General features: G+C 58.3%; 2 protein-coding genes across 7 annotated transcripts; both read left to right on the top strand.

Annotated features, from left to right (window-relative positions):
• Window positions 1-409: 409 nt before the first annotated feature.
• Window positions 410-19,395, top strand: ALDH3B1 (aldehyde dehydrogenase 3 family member B1). Of its 2 annotated transcripts, XM_024255835.3 has the most exons (11): window positions 417-511; window positions 3,533-3,599; window positions 5,426-5,588; window positions 8,635-8,745; window positions 8,881-9,001; window positions 9,278-9,363; window positions 9,822-9,903; window positions 11,581-11,967; window positions 12,694-12,860; window positions 16,103-16,202; window positions 17,839-19,395. In XM_024255835.3, the coding sequence occupies exons 3-11, from the start codon at window positions 5,427-5,429 to the stop codon at window positions 18,027-18,029; spliced, it is 1,407 nt and encodes a 468-aa protein (XP_024111603.2). In that variant the 5' UTR covers window positions 417-511; window positions 3,533-3,599; window position 5,426; the 3' UTR covers window positions 18,030-19,395. The 2 variants fall into 2 exon arrangements, with proteins under 2 accessions (XP_024111602.2, XP_024111603.2); XM_024255834.3 differs by lacking the exon at window positions 3,533-3,599 and having other exon boundaries at window positions 410-511.
• Window positions 19,396-20,733: 1,338 nt separating this feature from the next.
• NDUFS8 (NADH:ubiquinone oxidoreductase core subunit S8) lies at window positions 20,734-26,772 on the top strand. Of its 5 annotated transcripts, XM_054523685.2 has the most exons (8): window positions 20,812-20,848; window positions 21,676-21,726; window positions 22,298-22,355; window positions 22,432-22,482; window positions 23,070-23,159; window positions 23,258-23,430; window positions 26,381-26,509; window positions 26,590-26,772. In XM_054523685.2, exons 3-8 carry the CDS (start codon window positions 22,298-22,300, stop codon window positions 26,719-26,721), a joined length of 633 nt encoding a protein of 210 aa, XP_054379660.1. In that variant the 5' UTR covers window positions 20,812-20,848; window positions 21,676-21,726; the 3' UTR covers window positions 26,722-26,772.
• Window positions 26,773-27,743: the final 971 nt, after the last annotated feature.

Below are 27,743 nucleotides of genomic sequence, written 5' to 3'. Positions count from 1 at the left end.
CCTTAGGGGAGGCATTGAGGGAAGGCTGGGAGTAGGGGGTCGAGGCTTCCTCGCTATTCTGGGCCATAACATTCCACATAATATTATAATATAATATAATTAATACAATAATAGTTCCCCACCCCACACCAGGATTCCCAGGGCCCACTGCCCCACTCCTCCTCCTCAGGCTGGCCCTCAGCTCGGTGCTCAGCCCTGCTGCGTAGCCTCTCCTCCTCCTCCTCAGGCTGGCCCTCAGCTCGGAGCTCAGCCCTGCTGTGTGGCTCTAGCCTGGCGCTCTCTGGACGTTGACTCCTTCTCTGTGGTCTGGGAGGAGATGTCCAGGCCCCTGAGGGAGGCGGTGGTGAAATCTTGGCTTGCAGCCTCCAGCCCGCCCAGAGCCAGAGTCAGACACAAGGCTAGGGCAACTCCGCCCCCCCGGGGGCTGGCCCTGCGTTGGACATTTCTTAACAGCAGGGCCACCAGGCACAGCGGGACAGCCAGGAGGAAGGGCAGCTTGGCAGAGCCTCAGGTACAGTATCCCGGGGAGGCTGGGGCTATCGTGGGCCAGCAGTCGGGCCGGAGTCCAGCTCAGCAACTCCGGGTTACAGGCAGCCCAGGCGGGCCTAGCCACTGGCAGCTGCACTCAGGGGCCACCGTGTCCTGGCTGAGCTCATCTGCCTGCCTGCTGGGGGAGAAAGCGGAAGGAGGAGAGGCAGGTCTGGGGAGTGGCAGCGAGGTCCCAGGCACCCCCCTGGCCAGCAAGCACCCTTCCGTTGTCTGAGCTGGGCTGCCACCGCCTCCTCTTCCTGGGATTCCCGGACACCCTCCAAGGGAACCAAGGGAACAGCTCTGGGTCCAGCTGCCCCAGGAAGGACTGTGCGCCCCTTCCCTGCAGGGGTCAAGTATCCCTTCCAGCAACAGTCGTTTCCTGGGCACCAGCCTGCATGCCCAGTGCTGATGCAGGAATGTGGCCATGAATGACTCTGGGAAAGAATCGTTCTTAGCAATGGACTTTGTCAGGGTCCAAAAAAAGGGTGGCCAGCCAGCCCCGCCCCGCCTGCAGGAGGCACTTCTCATCCCGGGAACTGTGCCCCATCAGGGAGCCGAGGCTGTTCAGCCTCTTTGTGACCTGGGGCTGGGTTGGCCCAAGCCACAAACGAGGGGATACGCTGGTCCCTGGCTTCCCAAGGGAGGGGCTGCTGAGCTTTGGGAGACCTCATGAAAATCCAGCTTAAGGCCATCAAAAGACAAAATGACAACACATTTAGTTATAGATCAAATTGGCTTCTATTCATGATTCGTGAATCTGGACAGCCTCCATTCTACAAAATGCAGTGAGAGCTCCCACCAGGCAGTGGCGGAACAGGGGGTTCGTAAGACAGGAAGGAGGAAACAGAAAAATAGGAAACACCAAACCGCCTAATACCGGATCGCTGCAGACTGCTTTTTTCTAAGGGGTAAGGCAGAGGGGACTTCCTGATGATGCCGGCTCAGGTGGACTGGAATCTCCTGCTTCCCGGAGAAACTGGTCTGTGGTTTTGGGCTCTGTCTGCTTCCTTAAAGCTTCGGTTTGATGATGTGGCGTTTGGCAACAGTGCCTCCATTTTGGTTTGGTCTGGTCTGTTGGGGCCTAGTACAGGAGCTCAGTTCAAAACCACAGCCTCTCATCATGTTTGTTTAATGAAGCTAAACTGCGGGAGATCAGAATCGGAGACCCTGCGGTATTGGGCCTGTGGGTCCCCTGAAGTTGGCCTAGTGATCCCCGCCTTCTGGCTGCCCTGATGGGGATCCCCCAGGCCCTCTACCCACCATGTTCGGTCCCTCTGTCACCACATCCCTGTCCCCAGTTGGGTCTCAGGGTGATGTCCTTGTCTCCCCAACACCCATCCTGGATCAAGGCCCCTTCAGGCCCCTGCCCCAGGGGTCTCCTCCCCCAGCCCTCCTCTGGTACATCCGTCCTCCACGGACACCGAGCATTTCCCGGGGTCCCAGTGCTTGAATTATCCCGACTGTGGTATGGGTGCCACAGGCAGTGCCCAATTTTACAGATGGGAAAAGTGAATACAAAGAGGTCAAGCAATCTCCCCAAGGTCTCCCCACTCACACATGTGGTTGCTGCAGTTTAAACCCAGGTCATTGGGCCCCTAGACCATGCCATGCTGAGAGGATGCTCTTAGAAGGCCCACGGTATAGATGAGGAAACTGAGGCAGGAAGAATGAGAGAACGGGCAGAGCCTCCGTTTCCCTGGAATCCAACCCACTTGACGGGCCAGGGGGTCCCTGCCCAGGGACAGTCCCTCAGCAGGACAATGCCTGCTGTGAGGTTGGGGGCAGCGGCTTGGCCAGCCATTCACTCCCTGTGATATGTCAGCCCCGTTCCTCCCCACTCTGTTCCCGGAGCCTGTGGGCACCCGCGGCGAGCACCCAGGCTGGCATAGTGCCCAGCACATGGGCACCTGAGTATTGTTTTTAGAGGCCCGTGGCCTTGAGGGGAAGTGGCTGGTCCTGCCCTGGCCCCCAGGCCAGAGGAAACAGCCGCTATCTTCATCACCAAATAATGTGGCAACTCCCCCGCACCCCAGAAGCTGCAGGTCTGGGCCAGATGTGCCTCAACCTGTGATGGGGGGCCACGCCCCAGAGACCCTTGGGCCCCATCAGCCCCTGGACCTCAGTGGCTCAGCCCCAAGAGTCAAGAGGCGGTCTCGGACCCCACAACCTAAGCAGTGTGGGGAGTGGCAGCAACGGTGAGGAGGGAGGCCAAGGAAATGGAATCCAAACAGCAAGAGACCTCCCCTCGCCAGGCACCCCTCCCACAGCCGGCCTACCAGAGTCCACCCGGCCCTGGGTCTGCTGTCCAGGCCCCAGCCCAGTGTCCCTTCCCCCAAGGACTTGGCTGCCCATCCCCAGGGGACGGTGAGGGAGTTGGGAGCTGAGGTGGGTAGCCTTCTGCTTTTCTGGATTTGGGTTTTCCAGTGTGAGGAGCTGGGTGGCATCAGGCAAGCTCTGGCCCTCTCTGAGCCTCGGCCTCCATCTCCTTCAGTGGGGTGAATAGTGGTCCCTCAGTGGGCGGCCGTGGTGGTGAAACGAGCGAGGACAGGCATGGGGATCACACTCCTTACAACCTCACACTGTGGGAGGGGTGCCGCGGGAGTGGGCTTGGGGGCCCCCAGCCCAGTGCCTGATTCAGGAGTTCCCTATTGTGTGTGTCCACAATGGCTGCCCGGCGCCCTCGGGAGGTCACAGGCCCAGGATACCCCCGATCTCAGGCAGAAGGTGGCCTTGGCTTCTCCGCTTGCCAGGGTCCTGCCCAGCTCCCTGTCCCCCACTGGGCACTCCCTGGGGGCCTCGGTCTAGAGTGAGTGACCCGTAGGGGCAATGCCAGGGCTGGTTGCCCTGCGGGAGAGATGTGTCCTACGGCCCCAGTGAGTTGGTTTCAGTGTTGCTAGGAAGGTTGCTGGAATGTTCCATGCAGAACTCCATCCCCCACAGAGCTCCCGGCCCACGGTCCACCATTCACGTTACGTGCCTTGCATTTTTGTGGTTTCTGCAGAGATTCTTACAAAGGGCGACAGAGGTGCAGGCGTGGTTTGCCTTTGACCATTGGCAGCAGTCTGAAGGTGAGAGTAGAAGGGAGAAGGACCCAGGAGAGTGCGGAGTTGGGGGAGATAAATATTTGCAGGCTACTTAGCAAAACACCCAGAGCTGACCTCTGTCGAGTACTTTCTGTGGGCGCAACATCAAATGTTTTATGCAGCGTGATGTCATTTAATCCTCACGATGACACCAGGTGCCATTAGCATCCCCATCTCACAGATGAGGAAACCGGGGCAGAGAAGGTGAGTGACTTGCCCAAGGTCCCACAACCAGTAAGAGACAGAGCCCGGAGACAGGCCTGATGGTGGCTCGAGAGGCTCGTTCTTGGCTCCTGGGTCTCAGTCCTGCTCCCGTGACGAGCCATACCCTATGGGGACCATGGTGCCTGTCCTGTGTGCGGGCAGCTGCCCAGCTTCTCCCAATCAGAGCAGGAAGATGGTGGGTTCAGCCTGGCCCCCCCAATCACTTCAGCTGAGGGCTGGCCTGGGGTTCCCGACCAGGCTGTCGGCAGCACACTGGTCCAGCAGGGCCATCCTGCAGACCGGAGCAGGTCCCACTCTCAAGGTGGCCACTTAACAATCACCCACAGCCTTGCGCTCACCGATGCTAGGCCCTGGGCTCAGAACCCACCGTGTGGTCTCATCATTAGCTGGCAGGCGCCATCATTACACCGGTAACATGAGAGGCTTCGAACACTAGGTCTCAAATAAGTAGGCACAGAGGGGCCTGCCTCCCAGTCTAATGAGGGGGAAGTAAGGGGGATGTGGACAGGGTTGGGAGGTGGGTAGAGTGTAACCAGACGTTTATCACATGGCACAACTCAGAACGGTGGGGAGCAGAGTCAAGGGGCCACTGTGACAGTGGATGAGGGCATAATCTGGGTGGGCTGCCTGGAGGAAGCATCAGCCAAGCTGAGATCTGGAGGAAAGGGACTCGGAGAGGGAAGGAGGAAAGGGTCCCCACAGGTCCTTGGCACCAGGCCGAGGAACGAGTGCGTCAGAGTGCTCCTCCGATGAACTTCAAGTAAACAGGCAGGGCTCGGGGGAATGTCTAGGCCCCTACCCTGCCTGCCAGCTCTGGCTGGCACCAACATGGAGGCAGGAACGCCCTCTCGCCCGCTCTGATCCTCTCCCCCACAGCTGTTTCCGCCTCCCAGCACCACAGCCCCGGCAGGGTGGGCAGCAGGGCCTCCAGGAGGCCCGAGCTGTTCTCCCCCTCTTCCTGCGGAAGATGAGGCACAGGGAGAGGAGGCTATTGCCCACTGGCCTGGCCTCCCTGGGCAGTGCCCCCAGGCTGGGGACAGAGGAAGACGGAGAATTCTGTGTCTGGAGTGCTCCAAGGTGGTGGCCATGGTGGCAGTGGGTGGGACACCCCCTCTACTCATCAAGCTCCTGCTTACACCATTCAGGCTGGCAGGGGTGAGGCCACCCCGCCTCCAGGAGGGGCATCAGGGCAGGGCAGAGGGCATGGCTTGGGGTTAACTTCTGTGTGGCAGGAAGAAGCGTGGCGCTCTGCCTGCCTGCTCACCCTCGGGGTCTGTGGTGGAGCAGCTGTCCCCAAGCCCACACCCAGTCCTGCAGCCGCCTCCAGGTCCATGGCAGAGGGGAGTGGTGCGAAGGTCTTCATGTGTGTCTGGGAGTGCTCACTGTTGGGTGAAAGGGGTTGCAGGCAGCCTCGGTCCCTGTGTGGTCATCTGAGTGGGTCCCTGTGTGTGTGTATAAGGTAGAGGTGTCTGCAAGCCCCTGTGGGTGCAGGCAGGTCAGGGGTGCCCAGACCCTGGGGCGGCTGAGTGGTGCCGGTGAATGAGGGGCAGCCCTGGCCACCCAGTTCATGCCGCCCCATCTGGCAGGATGGACCCCTTTGAGGACACGCTGCGGCGACTGCGGGAGGCCTTCCACGCGGGGCGCACGCGGCCAGCTGAGTTCCGGGCTGCGCAGCTCCGAGGCCTGGGCCGCTTCCTGCAAGAAAACAAGCAGCTTCTGCACGACGCACTGGCCCAGGACCTGCACAAGGTGTGCTGGGGTTGGGGGTATGAGAGGTGTGCACTGGGGCAGGGGGGCATGGATGGCAGCTGGGACAGCAGGGGATGAAGACAGCTGCGCCCTCCGTGAAGCGGGGCTAAAAGCAGCTCCTCCCCTAGGCCAGAGCTGCTCTTGCACATTCATCCAGTCACTCATTTCTGTATTCATGCAGCAACTATTTGCTGAGCACCTACTTGCTGAGCACCTACTATGTACCAGGTACTGTTCTAGGCTCTGGGGATATAGCAGAGAATCAAACAAAGTTCCCATGCCTACGAAGCTGACCTTCTGTCGGAGACAATAAAACAGCAAATAAATAATTGCACAGCAAGGCCGGGCGTGGTGGCTCACACCTGTAGTCCCAGCACTTTGGGAGGCCGAGGTGGGCGGATCACTTGAGGCCAGGAGTTCAAGACCAGCCTGGCCAACATGGCGAAATCCCGTCTTTACTAACAATACAAAAATTAGCTGGATGTGGTGGTGGGCACCTGTAATCCCAGCTACTCAGGAGGCTGAGGCATGAGAATCGCTTGAACCTGGGAGGTGGAGGTTGCAGTGAGCCAAGGTCACACCACTGTACTCCAGCTTGGGCAACACAGTGAGACTCCATCTCAAAAATAATAATAAAAATAATAATTACACAGCATGTTGGGTTGAAATATGTGCCCTGGAGACACACCCAGGGTGAAGAGGAGAGAGGGGGCCAGGATCAGGGTGCTGTTGTATATGTGGGGGTCAGGGAAGGTTTCTCTGAGAAGGGAGCCTTAGAGCAGAGACGTGAAGATGGAGGGGGAGGCTCCGCATGGATGCTGGGGAGATGGCAGTGGGCACAGCACATGCAAAGGCCCTGAGGCAGGAGGTGCTGGGCGTTTCTGCTTGAGGAGCAGCAAGGAGGCCAGCATGGCTGTGGGGGGTGGAGAGGAAGAGACAGCAAAGATGAGGTCTGGGGTATGGGCCGCACTATGTAGGGCCTCGGAGGCTGTGAGGCCTTGGGCTTCTCTCTGGATACAGCAGGCATCATGGCCTCTGTCTGGACCCTGAAGGCCTGGGGCCTCATCCCCTCCCAATCCCAGTGGCAGCCAAGGCAGAACCCCAAGAAACACACTTCCCCCAACCCCTCACCCATCAGGGCCCATGCACCTGCCTGCCCCTGCCTCAGGACACCTGCCCCTGCCTCAGGACATCTGTCCCAGGGGCTGCCCCCGGCTCCTATTCTCTGGACAAAATGTCTCCTCCCTTTGCCTTGAAGGCCATAGTGTTCAGACCTTCCCCCAGCCCACTGGGCTCCCTGGGGACTGACTCCCCCACCACCACTGAGCTCCTGCCACCGGCCGCCTGCCCGCCTTCATGAGACTTGACCTGACGTCTGTCTGGTCCCTTTTCTCCCTTCGGCTCAGATTCCACCTCCTGCCTTCCCACCCCAGCTGCAGGAGCGGGGCCCTACAAAGGGAGCAGTAGCCCAGAACATTCAACCTGGTCCCTCCCTCTGGCCCTGGTCAGCCCCCTGTCCCCACCCTCAGCAGGCAGCATCTGCCCAGCGTCACCTGCACCCTCTCAGTTAACCCCTTGGTGAATCTGGTTGGGCAATCACACCCAGTGGCCCCCAGAAGAGGCTCAGAGAGAGTGTGTTCTTGCCCAAGGGCATGCAGCCAGGAAGAGCGGAGCCAGAGTTTGAACCCAGCTCAAAATAGCCTGGTCTCCCAAAGTCAGGTCCCAGATGACCTAGGCGGTGTGGCAGGCAGGCCACCAGGCTCGTGGGGCCAGAGCACAGGCTGTGGGAAAGTCTGTGTGGAAGGCACCTTCGCCCAGCCTCAGTGGCTGGGAGGTGCTGGTGGGCGTGGTGTTTTCCTCCCTCTTGGGGCTCAGCTGTAGCCCTGGCCTTGCCCCTGGTTTGCTGAGTGACCTCAGGCAGGGCATCCCCTTCTCTGGGCTTCGCTGGTCCTCTGGCCCATCCAGCACCCCACTGGCCTGTCCCCCTCTGCCCTGACCCAGGAGAGCCTGCACCCCATAACCTCAGGCGCCGCCTCAGGCAGGCAGAGAGCCTGGCCTCAGTGTCCCTGACCTGTTCTCCAGCATCCTGCAGCCTGCTGCCTGGCTGGTCTCTCCTCCCTTGGGGTGCAGAGGGCAGGGAGCACTGGCTAGCGGAGAGCAAGACAATGTCCCTATTGATTCGGGTCTCCTCACTCCTGCTTAGAAGCCTGACAGCAGCCCTGGCCCCTGGGCTGTGGGAACTGACAGCATTTACCTAGGGGTGGCTGTGCCTGTGTCTCCTGCAGACCAATCTCCATCCTGCTCTTTGGGAGGCCGAGGTGAGAGGATCACTTGAGGCCAGGAGTTCAATACCCACCGAGGCAACATAGCAAGACACTCTGCAAAAAATCAAAAAACTTTTTTTTAAATTAAAAAAAAAAACAAAAAAACCCTAAGTCAGATCCCATCCCTGCTCTTCTCAGGAGTCCTTGCCTGGCCACCTGGCCCCCTCACCTTGCCCACTCCGCTTCTTGCTAAACAGGAGCAGAGCAAGCTCACAGCCACCTCAGGGCCTTTGCAGCCGCCAGGGCCTCTGCCCACAGTATGCCGCCTCCCAGTACCCATGACTTGCTTGTTCCTTGCCTTCAGGTCACTGCTCCAATGTGACCGCCGCCTGGAGACCTGCACTGACCGCTTTGTAAAAACAGCACACACATACACACGCTCATGTGGATGTATACATGTGCACACCTGTGCACGCCCACAGCCACACTCTCCAGCAGTCCCCACCCCCACCCTGCTCCGTGATTTCCCTAGCACAGCCGCGTCCTAATGGAGCCGTCAGCGTTCTCACTTTCACGTGGACTGACTGCCCCCTGCAAGGTCGGCCCCAGGGCAGAGACAGCACCTCACACAGGAAGCACGCACTGAACATGGAGTGAGAGAGTGAACGAATGAACGAAAATGAATGAATGAGTTGTGGAAGCAGGCCCTGCCTGAAGGAGGCTGTGCTCTCCTGCCAACTCTGGGAATCCTGGCCCACCCTGACCCCACCCACTTCCCACAGTCAGCCTTCGAGTCGGAGGTGTCTGAGGTTGCCATCAGCCAGGGCGAGGTCACCCTGGCCCTCAGGAACCTCCGGGCCTGGATGAAGGACGAGCATGTGCCCAAAAACCTGGTGAGCCGGCCGGGCTGAGGCGGGCAGGGGGCTCAGGGGATATTTGCTCCCACAGGGTGGTCCCTCTGGGTGGGAGCTGGCTGCCGAGGGGCCGGGGTGCTGAGCACTTAATTTCATCCCCGTCTCCCGGCCCAGGCCACACAGCTGGACTCCGCCTTCATCCGGAAGGAGCCCTTTGGCCTGGTCCTCATCATTGCGCCCTGGAACTATCCCCTGAACCTGACACTGGTGCCTCTCGTGGGTGCCCTCGCTGCAGGTGAGAGCTGGGCCTGCCCCTTCCGGCCACCCTTCCCCGCTCGAGGCCTCAGGGCCACCCATGGATCCCAGGAGGACATGGGAGAACTGGCCCAGGTGGCAAAGAGGACTGTCTGGTCCACCGTCCCCGGGCTGTGTGGCCCTGGGCCCGTCATGTCACCTCTCTAAACCAGGTTCTGCATCTGAAAGTGGGTGAGGCCGATGCCTGCCCTGCAGGTGTGTGGAGACCAGGAGCGGGCTATGCCTCCCCCAGCTCTCTCCCTGCGCTGCCCTGCAGGGAACTGTGTGGTGCTGAAGCCATCGGAGATTAGCAAGAGCGTCGAGAAGGTCCTGGCCGAGGTGCTGCCCCGATACCTGGACCAGGTGAGCAGGGCTGCCGGGCAGGTAGAGAGGGAACAGGCAGGGCTCAAGGGCTGAGCAGCCCCTGGCATGGAAGGGCCTGTCAGTCAGACCCGAGTCCCTACCTCAATCCTGCCTCTTCTGAGTTGTGTAAACTTGACCAAGTCACCGCCCCTGTCAGCCTCAGTTTCCCTCTGAGGAGCAGCGAGGGCAGCCTGTTGCCCAGGGGTCCCGTGTCTGCCTCCACCTGGCCCTGGCATCAGCCCCTCCAGTGCCAGCCGGACTCCAAGCTGGGCCTGCCAATGCCAGGCAACCTTGGGGAGCTCCCTTCTCCCCACTTCACCTCCACCCAACGCTCCTAGAGCCCCAGCTGGGTCAGGCCAGGCGGGGCAGAGTCAGGGCAGGGTCCAGGCAGGGGGGGCTGCTCCCTGTGTTCTCAGAGCTGGGGTCCCAGAAGGAGCCTCACCCATCCCGCCTTGCAGAGCTGCTTTGCCGTGGTGCTGGGCGGGCCCCAGGAGACGGGGCAGCTGCTGGAGCACAGGTTCGACTACATCTTCTTCACAGGTGAGGCCGGGACAAGGGTTGGGACAGGCTAGGGTCGGGGAGGACAGCTGCTCAGGGGTCCTGTCCCTAACTCTGGGAGTCCACAGGGAGACTGAATTCTCCTCTCTCTCTCTCTGGACCAGGCTGGGAGCAGTCCTGGACCCCCAGGACCCCTTAGGGAGGGATGGAGTCCCATGTCCAGGGCCAGCCCACTGTGCCAACCACAGTGTCAGGAACCATAGCCTCCGCCCCCACTGCCCCCAGACCCTCATACGTGACCCCGCTGCCCCCAGGCTCTTAGACACCACCCTACTGGTGCCCACAGCCCTCTCTGCAGACAGATGAGGGACTGGGCCTCAGCGTCCCACCCAGGGTCACCCTGCTGGCCAGGATGGGGACAGGCTGGAATGTGCACATGAGCCCTTGGTGAAATCCACGCCAGAGGTCACTTTTTTTTTTTTTTTTTGAGACAGAGTCTTGCTCTGTCACCCAGGCAGTGGCACAATCTTGGCACAATCTTGGCTCACTGTGACCTCTGCGCCTCCTGGGTTCAAGTGATGCTCATGCCTCAGCTTCCCAAGTAGCTGGGATGACAGGCATGTACCACCATGCCCAGCTAATTTTTTGTATTTTTAGTAAAGACAGGGTCCAACTATGTTGCTCAGGCTGGTCTCGAACTCTTGGCCTCAACCAATCCTCTTGCCTTGGCCTCCTAAAGTGCAGGGATCACAGGCATGAGCCACCACACCCGGCTTTGAGTTTTTGAGCTAGTGAGGGGCAGGGAGAGCGGGAGGAAAACAGTGGTGCTGGCAGGTGAGTCTGTGCCTTGGAGGTCGAGGCAGTCATGGGGAAGGGCCTGGCAGGATTGACCAGGCCACCTCCCAGCAAAGGCAGAAGGAGCTCCGGAAGGAACCACAGAGCCCAGGAAGCACTGTGCCAGGATGGGGTGGGGTGAGAATAGAGAAGGGACAGTGGCTCCTGCCGGCTTTAATCCTTGACCACAAGGGGGAGAAATGCCAGGACCATCCCCACAGATGCAGCAGTGTGGTCCCCGAGTCTGGAGAGGAGGCCTTGAGGCCCAGACAGGGCTAGGGCAGAGAAGGCTGTGTGCATGCGGAGACTGCTGGGCCCCTGGAGGCCAGCACAGAGGAGAGGTGAGGCCGAGTCAGGCGGGACGTAGGGACGCCTGCATCAGACTGGGACAGTCCACCTCAAGGGTCGGAAAAAAAGGGCTGGGCAGGTGGCAGAACTTCCAGGTTTAGGTTTAGAGAAGAGAGACCTGAATGCCACAGACAGAGCTGGACTCCAACCTTGGGTGATAAGGGATCCCCGAAGTTTCCAAAGGAGATGGGTAGGGAGGGTTCCATGCAGCATTTTGCAAAGAGTCCTCTGCAGGGTAAGCCAGGGTCAGAAGCAGAGGTGGGAGGAGCCAAAGGGCTTGGCTCAGGAGGCGGACCCTGGGGGCCGATAGCAGCCATGCACCATTCCCTCCTGAGACTCTGTGCTTAGGGGCTGGTCCTGGTGAAGGATGAGCAGGGCCCTGGGCTGCAGAATGGCAGTGAGGAACAAGGAAAGGCCAGGCGAGGGCTGGTGCCCACTGACTCCACCACCTCTCCAGGGAGGACCGGGGCCCTGGGCTGGGCCATCCCGCCTGGTCCGGGTCACTGACTGGCCAGTCTGGTTTCCTTCCATGCCCAGGGAGCCCTCGTGTGGGCAAGATTGTCATGACTGCTGCCGCCAAGCACCTGACACCTGTCACCCTGGAGCTGGGGGGCAAGAACCCTTGCTACGTGGACGACAACTGCGACCCCCAGACCGTGGTCAACCGTGTGGCCTGGTTCCGCTACTTCAACGCTGGCCAGACCTGCGTGGCCCCCGATTACATCCTGTGCAGCCCCGAGATGCAGGAGAGGCTGCTGCCCGCCCTGCAGAGCACCATCACCCGTTTCTATGGCGATGACCCCCAGAGCTCCCCAAACCTGGGCCGCATCATCAACCAGAAACAGTTCCAGCGGCTGCGGGCATTGCTGGGCTGCGGCCGCGTGGCCATTGGGGGCCAGAGCGACGAGAGCGATCGCTACATCGGTGAGTCCTGCTGCCCCTACCACAGCCCACCTGGGCCAAGACCCCTCCTCACTGGAGGGCCCACGGCTGGGCCACGAGTCTTGACTCACACCTGAAACCCAGCCCCACTATCAGAGCCCGGACTTGAGCCACGGCTCCAGTGCCATGATTCCATCTCTGTGCTTCTGAGCCGGTGGCCCCATGAGGCCAAACTCTGGTCCCTCAGCCCTGGATTTACTGAGCTCGGATCCCAGGGCTCCAGGGCCCAGTGTGCTAAGATGAACTCCCATCCCACCACCGGTTGTCCTGAAAGGCTATAACCTCAGATTCTCCAAGCCCATGATCCCCAGGTTCTAAACTCCGAGGGTCCCGTCCTGAGCACCCCCAGTCTCCTGGGTCGTATGACTCAGCAGCTCACGAGATACTGCAGCTCCAACATTCTGGGACGCTGTTGCCTCATGAACTCCAAGGTTCTAAGATCCCATCACCCCTGACTGTGAGACCAAGGTTGGGGGATTCTCTGCGCCCCACAGGCCCTGAGCAGGCTGGGGAAGTCTTAGGGTCCCTTCTAGGGGGCTGTGGGGAGACTTTCTTCCCTAAACACTCCAAAGCCTGAAGCGCTGGGAAGTCAGACCTTGAGATCCTGGCCTGGAGCCCTGGCCCGTGGCCCTGTCCCCACCTCTACCCCAACCCCTGGGGGCGGTCCTGACTGTGGCCCTGGGGCTGAGCCGTCTCTGGTGCCCGCAGCCCCCACGGTGCTGGTGGACGTGCAGGAGACGGAGCCTGTGATGCAGGAGGAGATCTTCGGGCCCATCCTGCCCATCGTGAATGTGCGGAGCGTGGACGAGGCCATCGAGTTCATCAACCGGCGGGAGAAGCCCCTGGCCCTGTACGCCTTCTCCAACAGCAGCCAGGTGGGGGTGCGGCCGGGCTGGGCAGGGTCAGGAGCCTGCAGTGGGCAGTGCAAGTGATGACAGCAGAGGGGCCACCAAAATCCAGTGGCTTCAGGACTTTGGGATGGTGGTCCTCTTGGCTCTGTCTCTGCCCACTCTCCTGGAAGCAGCTGAGCCTCACCCACACCAACCCTGTCCCCAGTCTGGGCCCCACTCTCCTAGGCCTTCAGTGGGCGGCTTCCCGGGGTCTTCTCTAGGGTCCAGTGTTTCCTCTAGGTCAGCCCCTGCCTTTGTTCTTCTTACACATCAGGGCCTGGTGGCCACATGACCCCTCAAGCCTGGCTCTGAAGGCACAGGCAACGTGTCGGGGATGACCCGAAGGTGCAGGTCCGAGAATGAGCCCTGATCCCCCACCCCTGCTCAAGCTGCAGAGGCAGCCTGGGAGGCCCAAGGCCGGAGTCCTCAGATTGAAAAACACCAAGAGGTACCAGCAGTCCCTACCCACCCGCCCCCGCCCCCCACCAGCCCTCAGCCAGTTCCTCGATTCCCTCCACTTGAACTTTTTTTTTCTTTTTGAGACGGAGTCTCACTCTGTCACCCAGGCTGGAGTGCAGTAGCACAATCTCGGCTCACTGCAACCTCTGCCTCCCGGGTTCAAGCGATTCTCCTGCCTCAGCCTCCTGTGTAGCTGGGATTACAGGCGTGTGCCACTATGCCCGGCTAATTTTTTGTATTTTTAGTAGAGATGGAGTTTTGCCACGTTGGTCAGGCTAGTCTTGAACTGCTGACCTCAGGTGCTCCACCTGCCTCGGCTTCCCAAAGTGCTGGGATTACAGGCATGAGCCACCGTGCCCAGCCACTTGAACTTTTTTTAAATAAACTTTGTATCGGGAAATACTTTTAGACTTACAGAAAAGTTGCCAAAATGGTACAGAGAGTTCCCATGTACCCCACACCTAATTTCCCCCATTTAATGGTGCTTAGATGGGTCAAAACTAAAAAAGTGATGGCAGGGCTGGGCGCGGTGGCTCACACCTGTAATCTCAGCACTTTGGGAGGCCGAGGTGGGAGGATTGCTTGAGCCCAGGAGTTTGAGACCAGCCCTGGCAATATAGCAAAACCCCGTCTCTATGAAACATTTTTTTTAAGATTAGTTGCGCATAATGGTGCACACCTGTAATGCCAGCTGCTCGGGAGGCTGAGGTGGAAGGATCTCCTGACCCAAAAAAAAAAAAAAAAATTGTGACAGCAGTGCTTTACTATTAACTACACTCTAGACTTTATTTGGATTTTGCCAGTTTTTCCACTGACATCCTCTTTCGGCCCCAGGATCCAAGCCAGGGTCCCACCTTGCATTAATAACCCTCTCAGCTTGAGGAGTGCCGGACAGGTCTCCTGTAGAACATCCCCAGCCTCAGGTCATCTGGTGTATTTCTCATGATTAAAGAAGGGTTACTGGTTTTAGGAGAGAATCCCACAGAGGTGAGCCTGCCTCTCACACCACATCTGGGGCACCTGAGATGCACACGTGGCTAGTGAGTGGAACCTTCACTACCAGGTCAGGACGGTATCTGCCAGGGTTTCCTTGGGAAGCTACTATTGTTTGCTTCTTTATTATTTGGAAGCAAGTCTCTAAGGCTACCCCACCCTCACCAGGTGGGGGTAATTAAGCTGTATGCTGCTCTATCATATTGTTAGTTATTATCTAGTTATTTTATACATTCTTTTCTTATTCCATTTGTGGTTTGGTGGAATTCTATTGTGTTGCCATTTGATATCTTTCTCTTCCTCCTTTTTATGATTGTTTTATAGGGCCTGCGAGTTTTGTACTTTTGTGTGTATTATGGCAAATACCAACTTGTTTTTATGTTAAGATTCCTTTGAGCATTTCTTGCAGGACTGATCTAGTAGTGATAAATTCCCCCAGCCTTTGCTTGTCTGGGAAAGGCTTTATTTCTTCAACTACGAAGCATAGTCTTAGCTGGATACAGTATTCTTGGCTAGCAGCAGTATCTACATTTATTTCCTGGAATTCTGTAAGAAAGATTCATCTCTTGAATTGTTTATTTAGGTCACTATGGACTCAGGTATATTTATTTGACTCCAGGGGCTGTAATCCAAGGTCGTGTGGTTTGTCTGAGGCTCGGGCTCAGGAGCCCATGTAAGATGTCCCAGCCTCTTGGCTTGTGACCACCTCCTTCCCCTCTGGTGCTACAAGCAGCTCCAGGCTCATCTTGTATCTCCCCTGCTCCAACTCCAGAAGCAGCCATTCCTTCAAGGAGCCCTGCTTCATCTGGATATTTTCACCTTCAGAAAACTCTACAGAGGTTTTTTGACAGTGGAGTCATCTGGCTTCAAACTTTTCTGACCACCCAGAACTGATCCCAGGACATACAGTCACACCTAAGACACAAGTCATGCACAAGGTGGCTTGCCCGTACTACCTGGGACGCCCTCTGCTGCCTTCTGCTCCATCTCCTCCATCTGCTGCCACTGCCATTGTGGGTAATGTTGGTCTCATGCCGTGAAGTGACGTCTGAATCCACTGGGGGTGTCCACTTTCCCCACATCAGACAAGCCCTGACCCAGCTGTGATCAGAGGTTCACGGTGATTGCAACTAAATATACTGAAGTTTTTGTGCAGCAACTATTTAGTGTCTACCAATCTTTTCTTCCTTTCAGTCTTCAAATAAGTCTACAGATTGAGGAAGAAGGTCCTTTATTAAGTCAAGCAAGGGCCAAGCTTCTGTTTCTAAAGTGCAAATCTGACCACATCATTATGTTTTCATGTCCCTGTGCTCACACCACACAGCCCTTCAGCCTCCACTCTGTCTGCAGTGCCCTCTTTGCCTGAACAACTTCTGTCCCTCCCAGTCCCTCCACTCAACAGGCACGTGACACCCCTCTCCTGGGATGCCTCCCTACTGTCCAGCACTGCCCCCTGCTGCCACTACAACCTCCATGTCCCCAAGCAACACTAGGTTTCCTGCCCCTACCCCCAGGCCTAAGAGTCTGTGCCCCCAGCATGGACCACACATGAGCAGATGTCCAGGAAACATGTCCCAAGTTGGAAGCTCCATGAGGAGCTGCTACACAACCCCCTGCCCCACCTGTACCATCACAGGCCCTTCAGCTGACATGGTGGCCTCAGACCCTTTCTGAGGCAAGATCAGTGTCACGGAGTCCAGCATGGAACAGGCTCTGGGTCTTGAGGATCCTGATGGGGCTCAAGGCGGCCTCACGCACATCCTGTTCTCTCCCAGGTGGTCAAGCGGGTGCTGACCCAGACCAGCAGCGGGGGCTTCTGTGGGAATGACGGCTTCATGCACATGACCCTGGCCAGTCTGCCTTTTGGAGGAGTGGGTAGGTGCCTGCTACCCTGCCCTTCTGTTACCATTTGGTCAAATTGCAATAGTGTTACCTGCATACATTCCTGCCAAAGCACCCCAGCTCCACCTCAGTGTAGAGGGACAGGCAAGGAGGCCTCACCCCAGAACACACATCCTGCTCCCCACCCCAGAGAGTCTGAGTCCAACCTGGGCAACACAGTGAGACCCCATCTCAAAAAAAAAGTCTGCAGTGGAACCTTCTAGACCATCTCTGCACAGACACACAATTTAGTGAATTTTTAAAAATACCACACAACTATGACCACACTGCCCACTGCAATGCTATTTGCTCTTCTCCCCAACAGCATGACCTGGCGTTTGCCCCTCAGCAGCAATGCTGCCAGCGTCCTTCACTCCAGGGCGGCTGCTCCTCTAACCCCATCCCCCCTCCAGCTCTCAGTACCACACCTCCCCACCCTGAGAGGCCCGGATGAGTGCCAATCCTCCACCCCCTAGAGCAGCCCCGATGCCACTGCAGAGTCCTGGCCTCTGAGTCAGGAAGCCTCAGAGATGGTCCTGGCAATGCGCTGAAGGTCCTGTGGCCCAGGCGATGCCTCCCCTCTCTGAGCCCACTTCCTCCTCAGTGAACAGTAGGCCCCGGGCAGGTGACAGGCAGTCCTGCCACCTGTCCACACTCAGCACCAGAGTGAACGATGGCAGGGCCAGGCAAGCTGCCTCAGATGGGTCCACGCACCTGGAGGGCAGCCAGGGGCACAACAGTGCCTGTGCTGCTGTCCTGGCTCGGCTCGAGTTTGGGTGGCTGCCCCCGACCCCATCTAGCTGCCTCCCCAGCCCCAGCCCCATCCTCCTCAACCCACCTCCCTGCCCTGGAGGAGAGTCAAGGCTGTCTGTGGGCACATCTGACCCTGCTGCTCCCTCAAGAAAGCCTCCCCCAGCTCCCAGGCTCCCGAGCCGACCCTTCTTGGTGGCCGTGGCCCCACTCCGCCTTCCCCACCTGCTGCTCCCACAGCCCGAGCTCTGCCCAGGTCCCTAACACACCGCATGGCACCCACCTCTAAGGCTCCCCAAGCCTGGGTCCCTCTTGCCCCCACCCACCCTCTTCGTCTCATTAACTGCATATCCTTGGAGCTCACTCACTGCAGGAAGCCCCCCAGCCAACCCCACTCCACCCAGGCTGTGCCCTGAACGCCCTGGCCTGGGGCCTCGTCTGCCTCCCAACCTAGACGCTGAGGAGAGTTCATTGCACATAGCACCTACTGGGTCCCGGAGTCTTAACATCCCCTCAATCCCCACCACAACCCTAGCAGGGAGGTACCCTTGTCACCCCACGACAGAGGAGACTGAGGCACAGTCCAAGGTGACATGGATTGTTTGCAGCAGGGCCAGGGTTTAACCCCCGGCAGTCTGACTCTGGAATCCATGCCCTTGACCACCATCTGCCTATCTTGCCCTGGCATCTGGTATCCCCAAGGCTTACTGAGCTGGTGCCAAGCTTGGGGCTAAGCCCTTTACCCACAGTGCCTCATGATCAGCCCACTGGACAGATGGGGAAACAGGCTCAGAGGGGTGAAGTAGCCCGCCTAGGCCCCACTGTCTGTGATTGGGAGACCCCCAGGGCCTGACCACCTGTGTTCTGTGCTACTGTACAGGTGCCAGTGGGATGGGCCGGTACCACGGCAAGTTCTCCTTCGACACCTTCTCCCACCATCGCTCCTGCCTCCTGCGCAGCCCAGGGATGGAGAAGCTCAACGCCCTCCGCTACCCGCCGCAATCGCCGCGCCGCCTGAGGGTGCTGCTGGTGGCCATGGAGGCCCGAGGCTGCAGCTGCACACTGCTCTGAACCCTTCCCCAGACCCAGGCCGGAGACCACCACGACCGCTGTCGCCTGCGGCTGGTGGAGACGGGGCCTGGGCTCCAGGGCCCGAGGAGGAAAAGGATTGCCAAGGCTCCAGGGCACCCCTCAAAGCAGCGCCTGCCTCCTCCCTCCTGGGTCTTCCCTCTCCCTGCCTCAGCCTCCTCCCTCAGCCTCCTCCCTCAGCCGCTCCCAACCACGAGAGCTGAGGTGGGAGACATGGGAAACAGTGCAGTGACCCACCCCCTGCCCCCGCACCAACCACCCATGTTCAGGAGAAGAGGACAGACACGGCGCCTCTGAGTCACCCCTCTCCTGTGGAGTGGGCGTCCGAGGGGCCCTGGCATCTGACTCAGGCCACACCATGGAATCACTGCATCCAAGGCCATCCCTGCCCTCTCTGAATCTCAGTTTCTCCATTTGTTCAGTGGAGAGACTTCACCATTGATATCTCCTGGCTGGGTGCGGTGGCTCACACCTGTAATCCCAGCACTTTGGGAGGCCGAGGCGGGCAGATCACCTGAAATCAGGAGTTCAAGATCAGCCTGGCCAACATGGCGAAACCCCGTCTCTACTAAAAATACAAAAATTAGCCCGGCGTGGTGGCGCATGCCTGTAATCCCAGCTACTCAGGAGGCTAAGGCAGGAGAATCGCTTGAACCCGGGAGGTGGAGGTTGCCGTGAGCCGAGATCGCATCACTGAACTCCAGCCTGGGTGACAGAACGAGGCTCTGCCTTAAAAAAACAAAACAAAACAAAACAAAACAACAAAAAACCTCCTGGGACTGTTGCAAGGATGAAACGAGGGATTGAGGGATTGAGGGATTGCTGAGCTGGAGCTCCAGATGTCCTATCTTTTCTCGGTGGGGTGGCATGGAGCGGGGCACCTCCCTCTTCTCTCCAGCCAGGTGGGGCTGTGGTTATGCGATAGGGTCTCCTTTCCCTCCAGCCCATGCCAGAGGAGCTTGGAACTCTTCATCCTCACGGTGCCCACTACGAGTCATACTCTTCCCCATCCTGCTCATCCTCCTGGGCCCCATCCACTCAGCCAAAGCAGAATGCAGGGTTTCCGGCCTGACAACCCTTCTCAGCTCCCAAGTCCCACTTTTGAACAAGTTGATGATTCTGAAACCGGCCCAATTCCTAACAAGCCGGATGCTTGAGAAACCTACATCTGGACAATGAGAGGCAGCTCCTGCGGCCTGCGGGCCACCTCCTCTTCCTTGACTCCTGCTTTCTTTTCAGACTATATCAACCTACAACTTTAGTCGGGGAGGGGGACAGGGGTGGACCTGAGTTTCATCTCCTCTCTCTCTGGCTGATGTCACCTGAATAAAGCCTTCTTCCCTGGCAATACTTACATCTCGGTGATTTGCTTTCTGTGCATCTAGCAACAGGACTCTGGACCAAGCCCCTGGCACTGGGTAACAATTCTGTAATGCTGCAGGACTTCCCCAATCCACGCAGGAATCCCCGCAGGCATCCACGCAGGAATCACCTGGTGCAGGGCCAGGGTCAGGTGTGGGCCACCATCCCAAGACCTCCCTTCTCTCCAGGGCCAGCCCCTCTCCTCTGAGCACCTGCTGACCAGCCCAAAGCCCTCTCCACTCCTCAGCTTGAACTCCCCCAGGGTCTCCCTGTGGCCCACAAGTCCTTTGGAGGCTCGGGCATCTGCAGGCAAATCCCAAACCACTGTCCCCTTTGCACACACTGAGCCTGCCCTTGTCCTCATCCTGGTCTACCATGTGTGTCCTCCCTCTGCACGGGCATGGGACATGCCCTCTGTCTCCTTCCCTTCCTGGCCTGCCCAACTCCTACCCACCCTCAGCGCAGATCCTCCCAACACACACATGCAGGCAGCCTCGGGGCCTCTGCGGGTCCCTCTACCACAGCATTCCCGGGGAGAGGCCCGGCGTGGTGGCTCACGCCTGTAATCCCAGCACTTTGGCAGGCCGAGGCAGGAGGATCGCCTGAGTCCAGGAGTTCCAGACCAGCCTGGGCAACATGGCGAGACCCCGTCCCTACAAAAAATACAAAAATTAGCCGAGCCTGGTTGTGGCAGGCGACTGTGGTTCCAGCTGCTCGGGAGGCTGAGAAGGGAGGATCACCCGAGCCTGGGAGGTCAAGGCTGCAGTGAGCCGAGATCGCACCACTGCATTCCAGCCTGAGCCACAGAGCCAGACTGTCTCAAAAAAAAAAAAAAAAAAAAAAAAAAATTCGCTGGTAGGAAACATAGGCTGGTTGAGTACGGGAGTCATACGGATCAGGTGGATCAGGCGGCCGCACACCGCAGCTCTACGGCCCAGGAACCTTACTAAATACTCCCATGCCTCAGTTTCCCGCCTTAACGTGATAACGTTACTGTAGTTTCTCCACGCAGGGCTGCTGTGAGGATTAAAGGAGGCCGCGTGAGTAGAGCATCTCGTCGCCATTACCGTCATCACACGCCCCCCCACCCAGCCCCGGGGGGCCCACCCGCTGCACCCACGGCGACCGCAAACGCTTTCTAAACCACGCCCCGGATGTCCCGCCTCCAGACGCTCGGAAGTCTTCACTTATTGGCCTCCCCAAACCAACATGGCGGCCCCCTACAATCTTCAAGCGCCGGTCTCTCCTAGCCAATCAAAAGAAAGATATTTCTGAATCCCGCCTCTTTCAGCAGCCTTGCTGGCCAATCAGACCACACCATGGAGCATCAATACAGAAAAGGGGGAGCCCGCTGGCCCAATGGCAGCGTCCTAGAGTGTAGGCCCCGCCTCCCGATTGACCGGCCTGCTTGGCAAGGCAAGCAGCGGCGGCGCTTCAAGGTGGGTGTTCACGTTTTGGCCGCGAAAGCCAGGCTTGGGCAGCGTGGCGTCGGGGGCGAGTGTGGTGTCCCCGTTGGCGCCGCCAGCTCTGCGCCTGGGCTTCCCCTCGGCTCACTCAGGACCCGCGGCCTCCGTGTCCTTCAGGTGCAGCGGGGAGCCGGCTCTCAGGGCGCATGCGCCGCCCGCTCTGCGCCACCGGCCTAGATAGGGTCGGAGATCACTGGGAAGGTGGGGAAGGTGCAGGGTTGGGTCCCTGGAACTGCAGTCAGTGATCCAAAGGAGTGGGCCTGTTAGGGGGTCACAGGTCGTGGGATGAGCACTTATGAGCTCCGGCTAAGTGCCGGGCTCTGGGCTCTGGGGTGCCCTTGGCATGTACGGGCTCCCCTAATTCCCAAGACCACCCGCCCCCAACCCACTTCATAGGTGAGAAGACGGAGGTCAGGTCACGTCATCTGTCCAAGGTCACGCAGCAGGCTGGGGGAGAGTTCCAGGAGGGCCTTGAAGCTGGGGAAAGGAATGTGGTACCGAGGACTGTTCAGGCCTTGAAGGGTTTCCAGCAGGGCAGGGCTGGGTTCCGATCCTCGGCCCACCTCCTTATCGTGTGACTTCCGACGAGTCACTTTTTTTTCTTTGTTTCTTTTTTTTTTTTTTTTTTTTTTGAGACAAGGTCTCACTCTGTCGCCCAGGTTGGAGGGCAGTGGTGCAGTCTGGGCTCACTGCAACTTCTGCCTCCCGGGTTCAAGCGATTCTCCTACCTCAACCTCCCGAGTAGCTGGGATTATAAGCGCCTGCCACCACACCTGGCTAATTTCTGTATTTTTTGGTAGGGACGGGGTTCCACCATGTTCACCAGGCTGGTCTCGAACTCCTGACCTCAGGTGATCCACCCGCATCAGCCTCCCAAAGTGCTGGGATTACAGGCGTGAGCCACCATACCCAGCCCTAGCGAGTCATTCAACAAACTGAGCCCCAGCGCCTTATTTGTGCCTCCCTCGTGGAGTCCTTGTAAGGATAGGATGGCAGCGTTTGCCACCCGCTGGGCACGGTTCCTGGGGGAGGAGAGCTAACAAAGTTTGCTCTCAGTGCATGCTGGTGGGGGCTGGTAATGTTTTTGGTCAGATTTGGGGAGGATGAAGGGAGGAGCAGAAAGATGGGAAACAGGATCTCTGGGAGGGAGAAAGGAAGGGTAGATTTAAAAGGTTTCTTAGGTGAGGCAGAACTTGGGGTCCACAGAAACTGAACTGTAGCTCAGCCAAGCTGAATCAGATGGAAAGCTGGGAGGCACTGGGAACAGGAAAGCCATCTGTGCCTCTGACAGCAATGGGGTATGAGTAGAGGGCAAAGCGATACGCAGGTCTTCAGTGGAGACTTGGGATCCTTGTGGTGCCAGTCTCAGAAGAGGATGGTTCTTGGGCACACCCCACCCTCCATCCCTGTTTATGCCCCCAGATGCGCTGCCTGACCACGCCTATGCTGCTGCGGGCCCTGGCCCAGGCTGCACGTGCAGGTAGGACCAAAGAAGCCTTTGCTGGGGGTAGGGGAGCCCAGTCTCCTGGCATGAGGTCACCCCCCTCTTTTTGCAGGACCTCCTTGTGGCCGGAGCCTCCACAGCAGTGCAGTGGCAGCCACCTACAGTGAGTACCTGGGTGGCCTCTAGCCTCAGGTGTTCCTGACTGGTCCTGCTGGAGTAGGGGAAGAGACCTGAGTTCCAGTCCTGGCTTTGTCAGGGGCGTTCTTCTCTGAGCCTGTTTCCACTCTTAAAATGATTATGGTGATGGAGACTGACTCTGATTCACAGGGGCAGGGTCCATCATTGCCGAGGTTAGCACGTGTGATCTCAGAGCTCCCTGGGTGTGATGGGGAGGGGGTTGCCAGGTGTGAGCCATGGGTACCTGTGCCTCTTGCCAGTCCCTGGTGAAGGCAAAGGCTCAAGCCCCCCACCTACCCCCCTTGATTCCTCTTTCAAGCCCTGTTGGGCAGGGGAGTGTGTCTGGGCTCCAATGGCCGCCCACGCACAGGGAGAGGTAGGCAAGGACGGGCTCGGGCCAGAGGCGGCCTCCAGGGTCCTTGCTGAGGCTGGGGAGAGGTGTGGTGAGGGTACAGCCCCTTTGGAGCCCAGCAGTTGCACCTGGAAGTGAGGGCCAGGCCTGCTCTCCCTGAGGCTCCAGGGAGACAGTGTGCGAGGCCTCTTGCCACGGCCTCCCTGCCCGCCTCTCTGCAGAGTATGTGAACATGCAGGAGCCCGAGATGGACATGAAGTCAGTGACTGACCGGGCAGCCCGCACCCTGCTGTTGACTGAGCTCTTCCGAGGTGCGTCCTGGGCAGGAGGGGACAGGGCAGGTGCCGGGTGGGCACGGATGCATGGGGGAGGAGGGTGCCCCTGCCCACCACACCCGTGCTGCCCACAGGCCTGGGCATGACCCTGAGCTACCTGTTCCGGGAACCGGCCACCATCAACTACCCGTTCGAGAAGGGCCCGCTGAGCCCTCGCTTCCGTGGGGAGCATGCACTGCGTCGGTACCCATCCGGGGAGGAGCGTTGCATTGCCTGCAAACTCTGCGAGGCCATCTGCCCCGCCCAGGTGAACCCCTGCCCCAACCAGCCACCATGCCAGCCCCTGCCACTGGGAGAGGGAGGCCAGGCAGCCCTAGGCCCAAACCCTAGCCCCTGCTTGATGTGCGTCCCCAGGGAAGTCCCTTTCACTCTGAGCCACTTCCCTCGTGAATGGGAATGATAAGGCCTTGTTACCAGAGCGCAGTCAGTGAGTTGGCAGAGTGAAGCTTCCAGCCCTGGCCAGGCACCTGACACACAGAGGTTCCCCCTTGGGGTCTGGCCAGGGGTGTGACCCCTGGGCCTCTGAGCCATGGGGTGGCACCTGAGGCTGTCCACGCCTCCCTGGATGTAGCCACCATTTCCGGGGTCCTGCTTGTGTGCCTGTTGCAGATTCCCTTCCCCAGTGGCTGCTCCCCTGAGGCCCGGCTTTCCATTCTCTTAGTGGGTCTCGTGCTTACCAGCGGGGGCCAGGCCTGTCAGCACAGGAACAATATGACTCGGTCAGAGCTCTGGTCAGACCCCTGTGTGTGCCTGGCAGGAGCCCCGGCAGCCGCCATCACCACTTTCTGTGCACACAGCAACCCCTCCCAGTGTTCTGTGACTCGGGTGGCTCCTGTCCAAATCCTAGTTTGTCCTCTGGAGCACTCCCAGGTCCTCCAGGCCATGAGCTGCGGCCCTGATGTCTCTACTCCAGCCACGGACTGAGAGTGCATAGGAGTGTCCCCAAACAGCAGTCACGATGGTCACAGCCTTAGCTTCCAGGTAGTGAGTGCTGTCCACAGACAGACCCGGCGCTGTGCCACATGTGTGACTCACAGCCTCTCCTGTAACCTCCACAACCACTCGAGGAGGTAGAGGTTATTGTCCCCATCTTTATAAGCACTAAAGGATGAGCCTGCCAGCCACAGGTCCCACTGTGAGTTGTGGACACTACATTTCTGGGATGGGGGCATATAAGAATCCCTGCCAAGCACATTTGAAGGTTTTCCCAGCCAGCCCCTCCCCCAGCGGGCTACCCAGGAACTGAGAGTTAGGACGTGCCCTTGAGTTTGGGCTGTGCCCCCACTTGCCGTGTAGCTTTGGAGAGCCCCTCAACCTCTCGGAACCTTGTTTTTCTCATCCATCAAATGGAGAGAAGTAGATTTAAGGCACAGGATTGCAACCAACAGTGTAGGCATTCTCGGCGATGTTGCAGGTTTGGTTCCAGACCATCGGGGTAAACTGAGTCACACAGATGTTTTGGTTTTCCAGTGCATTTAAAAGTTAGATTTAGACCGGGCACAGTGGCTCGTGCCTGTAATTCCAGCACTTTGAGAAGCCGAGGTGGGCGGATCACTTGAGGTCAAGAGTTCGAGACCAGCCTGGCCAACATAGTGAAACCCTGTCTCTACTAAAAATAACAAAACTTAGCCGGGCACGTTGGCAGGTCCCTGTAATCTCAGCTACTTGCTAGGCTGAGGCACGATAATCACTTGAACCGGGAGGTGGGGGTTGCAGTGAGCCAAAATTGAAAAAAAAAAAATTAGGGCCGGGTGCGGTGGCTCACGCCTGTAATCCCAGTACTTTGAGAGGCCAAGGCGTGCGGATCACAAGGTCGGGAATTCAAGACCAGCCTGGCCAACATGGTGAAACCCCGTCTCTAGTAAAAATACAAAAATTAGCCGGGTGTGGTGTTGCACACCTGTAGTCCCAGCTACTCAAGAGGCTGAGGCAGGAGAATTGCTTGAACCTGGGAGGCGGAGGTTGCAGTGAACTATGATTGCACCACCATACTCCATCCTGGGCCACAGAGCAAGACTTCGTCTCAAAAAAAAAAAAAAAAAGGATTTACACTGTACTGTAGGCTGCTAAGTGTCTAAAACACAACGTATATACCTTAATTAAAAATACTTTAGGGGCCAGGCACAGTGGCTCACACCTGTAGTCCGAGCGCTTTGGGAGGTCGAGGTGAGGGGATTACTTGAGCCCAGGAGTTTGAGACCAGCCTGGGCAACATGGCAAAACCCCGACTCTACAACAACAACAAAAAATGCAAAAAATTAGCCCCTGTAGTCCCAGTTACTTAGGAGGTTGAGGTGGGAGGATCGCTTGAGCCTGGGAGGTTGAGGCTGCAGTGCGCTATGAGCTGCACCACTGTACTCCAGCCTGGGTGACAGGGCGAGACTCTGTCTCAAAAAACAACAACAACAAAAACTTTATTCCTAAAAAGTGCTGACCCAGAGATAAGAAGCAAGCACATGGTTGGTAAAATGACAGCAGTGAGCTTGCTTTATGCAGGGCTGCCCCAAACCTTCAATTTGTAATACTCAAAATATCTGGAAAGCTTGGTGAGGCGTGGCGGGACTGTAACCCAGCACTCACCGCAGGGTGAGACCCTTAGGGCAGCGGGTACTACACTGAACAAAGCAGTGAACAGCCCCCTTGTGAGAGGGGGTTCTTGGCAGATGACGCCAGCAGCTGACAAACAGGCAAGGCAGGCTGGGCGCGGTGGCTCACGCTTGTAATCCCAGCACTTTGGGAGTCCAAGGTAAGCAGATCACGAGGTCAAGAGATAAAGACCATCCTCGTCTACATGGTGAAACCCCATCTCTACTAAAAAATACAAAAATTAGTTGGACGTGGTGATGCACACCTGTAGTCCCAGCTACTCAGGAGGCTGAGGCAGGAGAATCACTTGAACCGGGAAGGCTGAGGTTGCAGTGAGCCGAGATTGTGCTGCTGCACTCCAGCCTGGTGACAGAGTGAGACTATCTCAAAAAAAAAAAAAACAAGCAAGGCAGGGATGCCAGCAGGGCATGTGCTGAGGAGACAGGCGCGAGCACCAGAGGTGCAGGGCGGCCTCTTAGCCGGAGTCCAGGAGGCCTCTGAGGGGACAGGGCTTCTGGCAGACACCAGGGGTGGGGATGAGCAGTGACAGGGGCCCTGGGGCCTGGGATATGACAGGGCAGCACGGCAGTGTCTGGTGGCCCCTCCCGCAGGCCATCACCATCGAGGCTGAGCCAAGAGCCGATGGCAGCCGCCGGACCACCCGCTATGACATCGACATGACCAAGTGCATCTACTGCGGCTTCTGCCAGGAGGCCTGTCCCGTGGATGCCATCGTCGAGGCATGTGAGGCCCCCGGGTGGGAGGGGGGCTGAGGCTCCTCAGCAGGTCCTAACCGTCATCCCTGCATCTCAACCTGCAGGGCCCCAACTTTGAGTTCTCCACGGAGACCCATGAGGAGCTGCTGTACAACAAGGAGAAGCTGCTCAACAACGGGGACAAGTGGGAGGCTGAGATCGCCGCCAACATCCAGGCTGACTACTTGTATCGGTGACGCCCCACCAGCCCGCAGCCCCTGCTGCCCAATAAAACCGCTCCAATCCCATGGCTTCTTGTCTTGACTCTGGTGGTCCAGGGTGGGGCCGTCCTCGGCCTACCTGAGGCCTGTGGTGCCTCCAACTGGACTAGGTCGCCACCTAGTCTTTATGCTCTCTGGAGTCCTGATGCCCCAGCCCTGCCTTCCTGTGGACTCCAGGGCCCCACCAGGCCCCCATGGCTGGGCCACAGGCCGCAGCATCCCTGTCACCCTGCCTCTTCCTGGGCGTCTTCCCCAAGGCCCAGCGATGCCAGGGGTCACCACAGACCTGCCGTTCCCACTCTCCCGGGTGTCCTGGCTGGGGCCTGGGCCTCCTGTCTCCCAAGAGCCATCCACTTCTAAGACCCTTAGGACTTGGAGCCTCCCAAGACCTCAGGCTGAAGAACAGCAAGTGGCAGAAACTCAGGCCGGGGCGTCCTTGCTGGGGGTAGGAGGAAGCCTGCTTGGGGTGACAGTCACACGAGGGTGACACAGGCCCTGCTGGCCCTGAGCTGGCCTTGCTTCCAGCCACATCCTCTTTCCTCCCCCATGTTCCCCATGCCAGGCTGCTGGCCCGGCCACTGCTCACCACTTCCTGCTTTGCTGGCCCAGTGACATGGTGGGGTTTCCCTAGGGCCACACACAAGCCCCTTGGCCATATAATGGCCAAAAGCAGCCCCCTTGAACTTGTGCTAAGTACTATGGAAGGATTTCACTTCATTTGCAGTGAGGAAACCAGCTCTGAGAGGTGAAAGGGCTTGCTCAGGGCCATGCAGTGCACATCCCATAATAAAACTCAGTTCAGAGACCTTGACCCCCCGTCCCCCGTCATTTCCAAAAGTGCTTTTTACAAAGCACTGCTTTGTAAAAAAGCTACTTCTTCGAAAGAACAAGTTTCCTGGCCCTGTGAGTGTGGGAAATGCTCTAGCTGCTCTCTGCCTGCTGGCAGGTAATTGCATGGTAGACATTCAAGGCTCTGAGAAGGCCTGCAGCAAGAAAAC

Source organism: Pongo abelii, chromosome 9, assembly GCF_028885655.2.
Source record: "Pongo abelii isolate AG06213 chromosome 9, NHGRI_mPonAbe1-v2.0_pri, whole genome shotgun sequence".
Classification (NCBI taxonomy): domain Eukaryota; kingdom Metazoa; phylum Chordata; class Mammalia; order Primates; family Hominidae; genus Pongo; species Pongo abelii.
The sequence above is the reverse complement of the archived record's forward strand: the minus strand, read 5'-3'. Positions and strand labels throughout refer to the sequence as shown.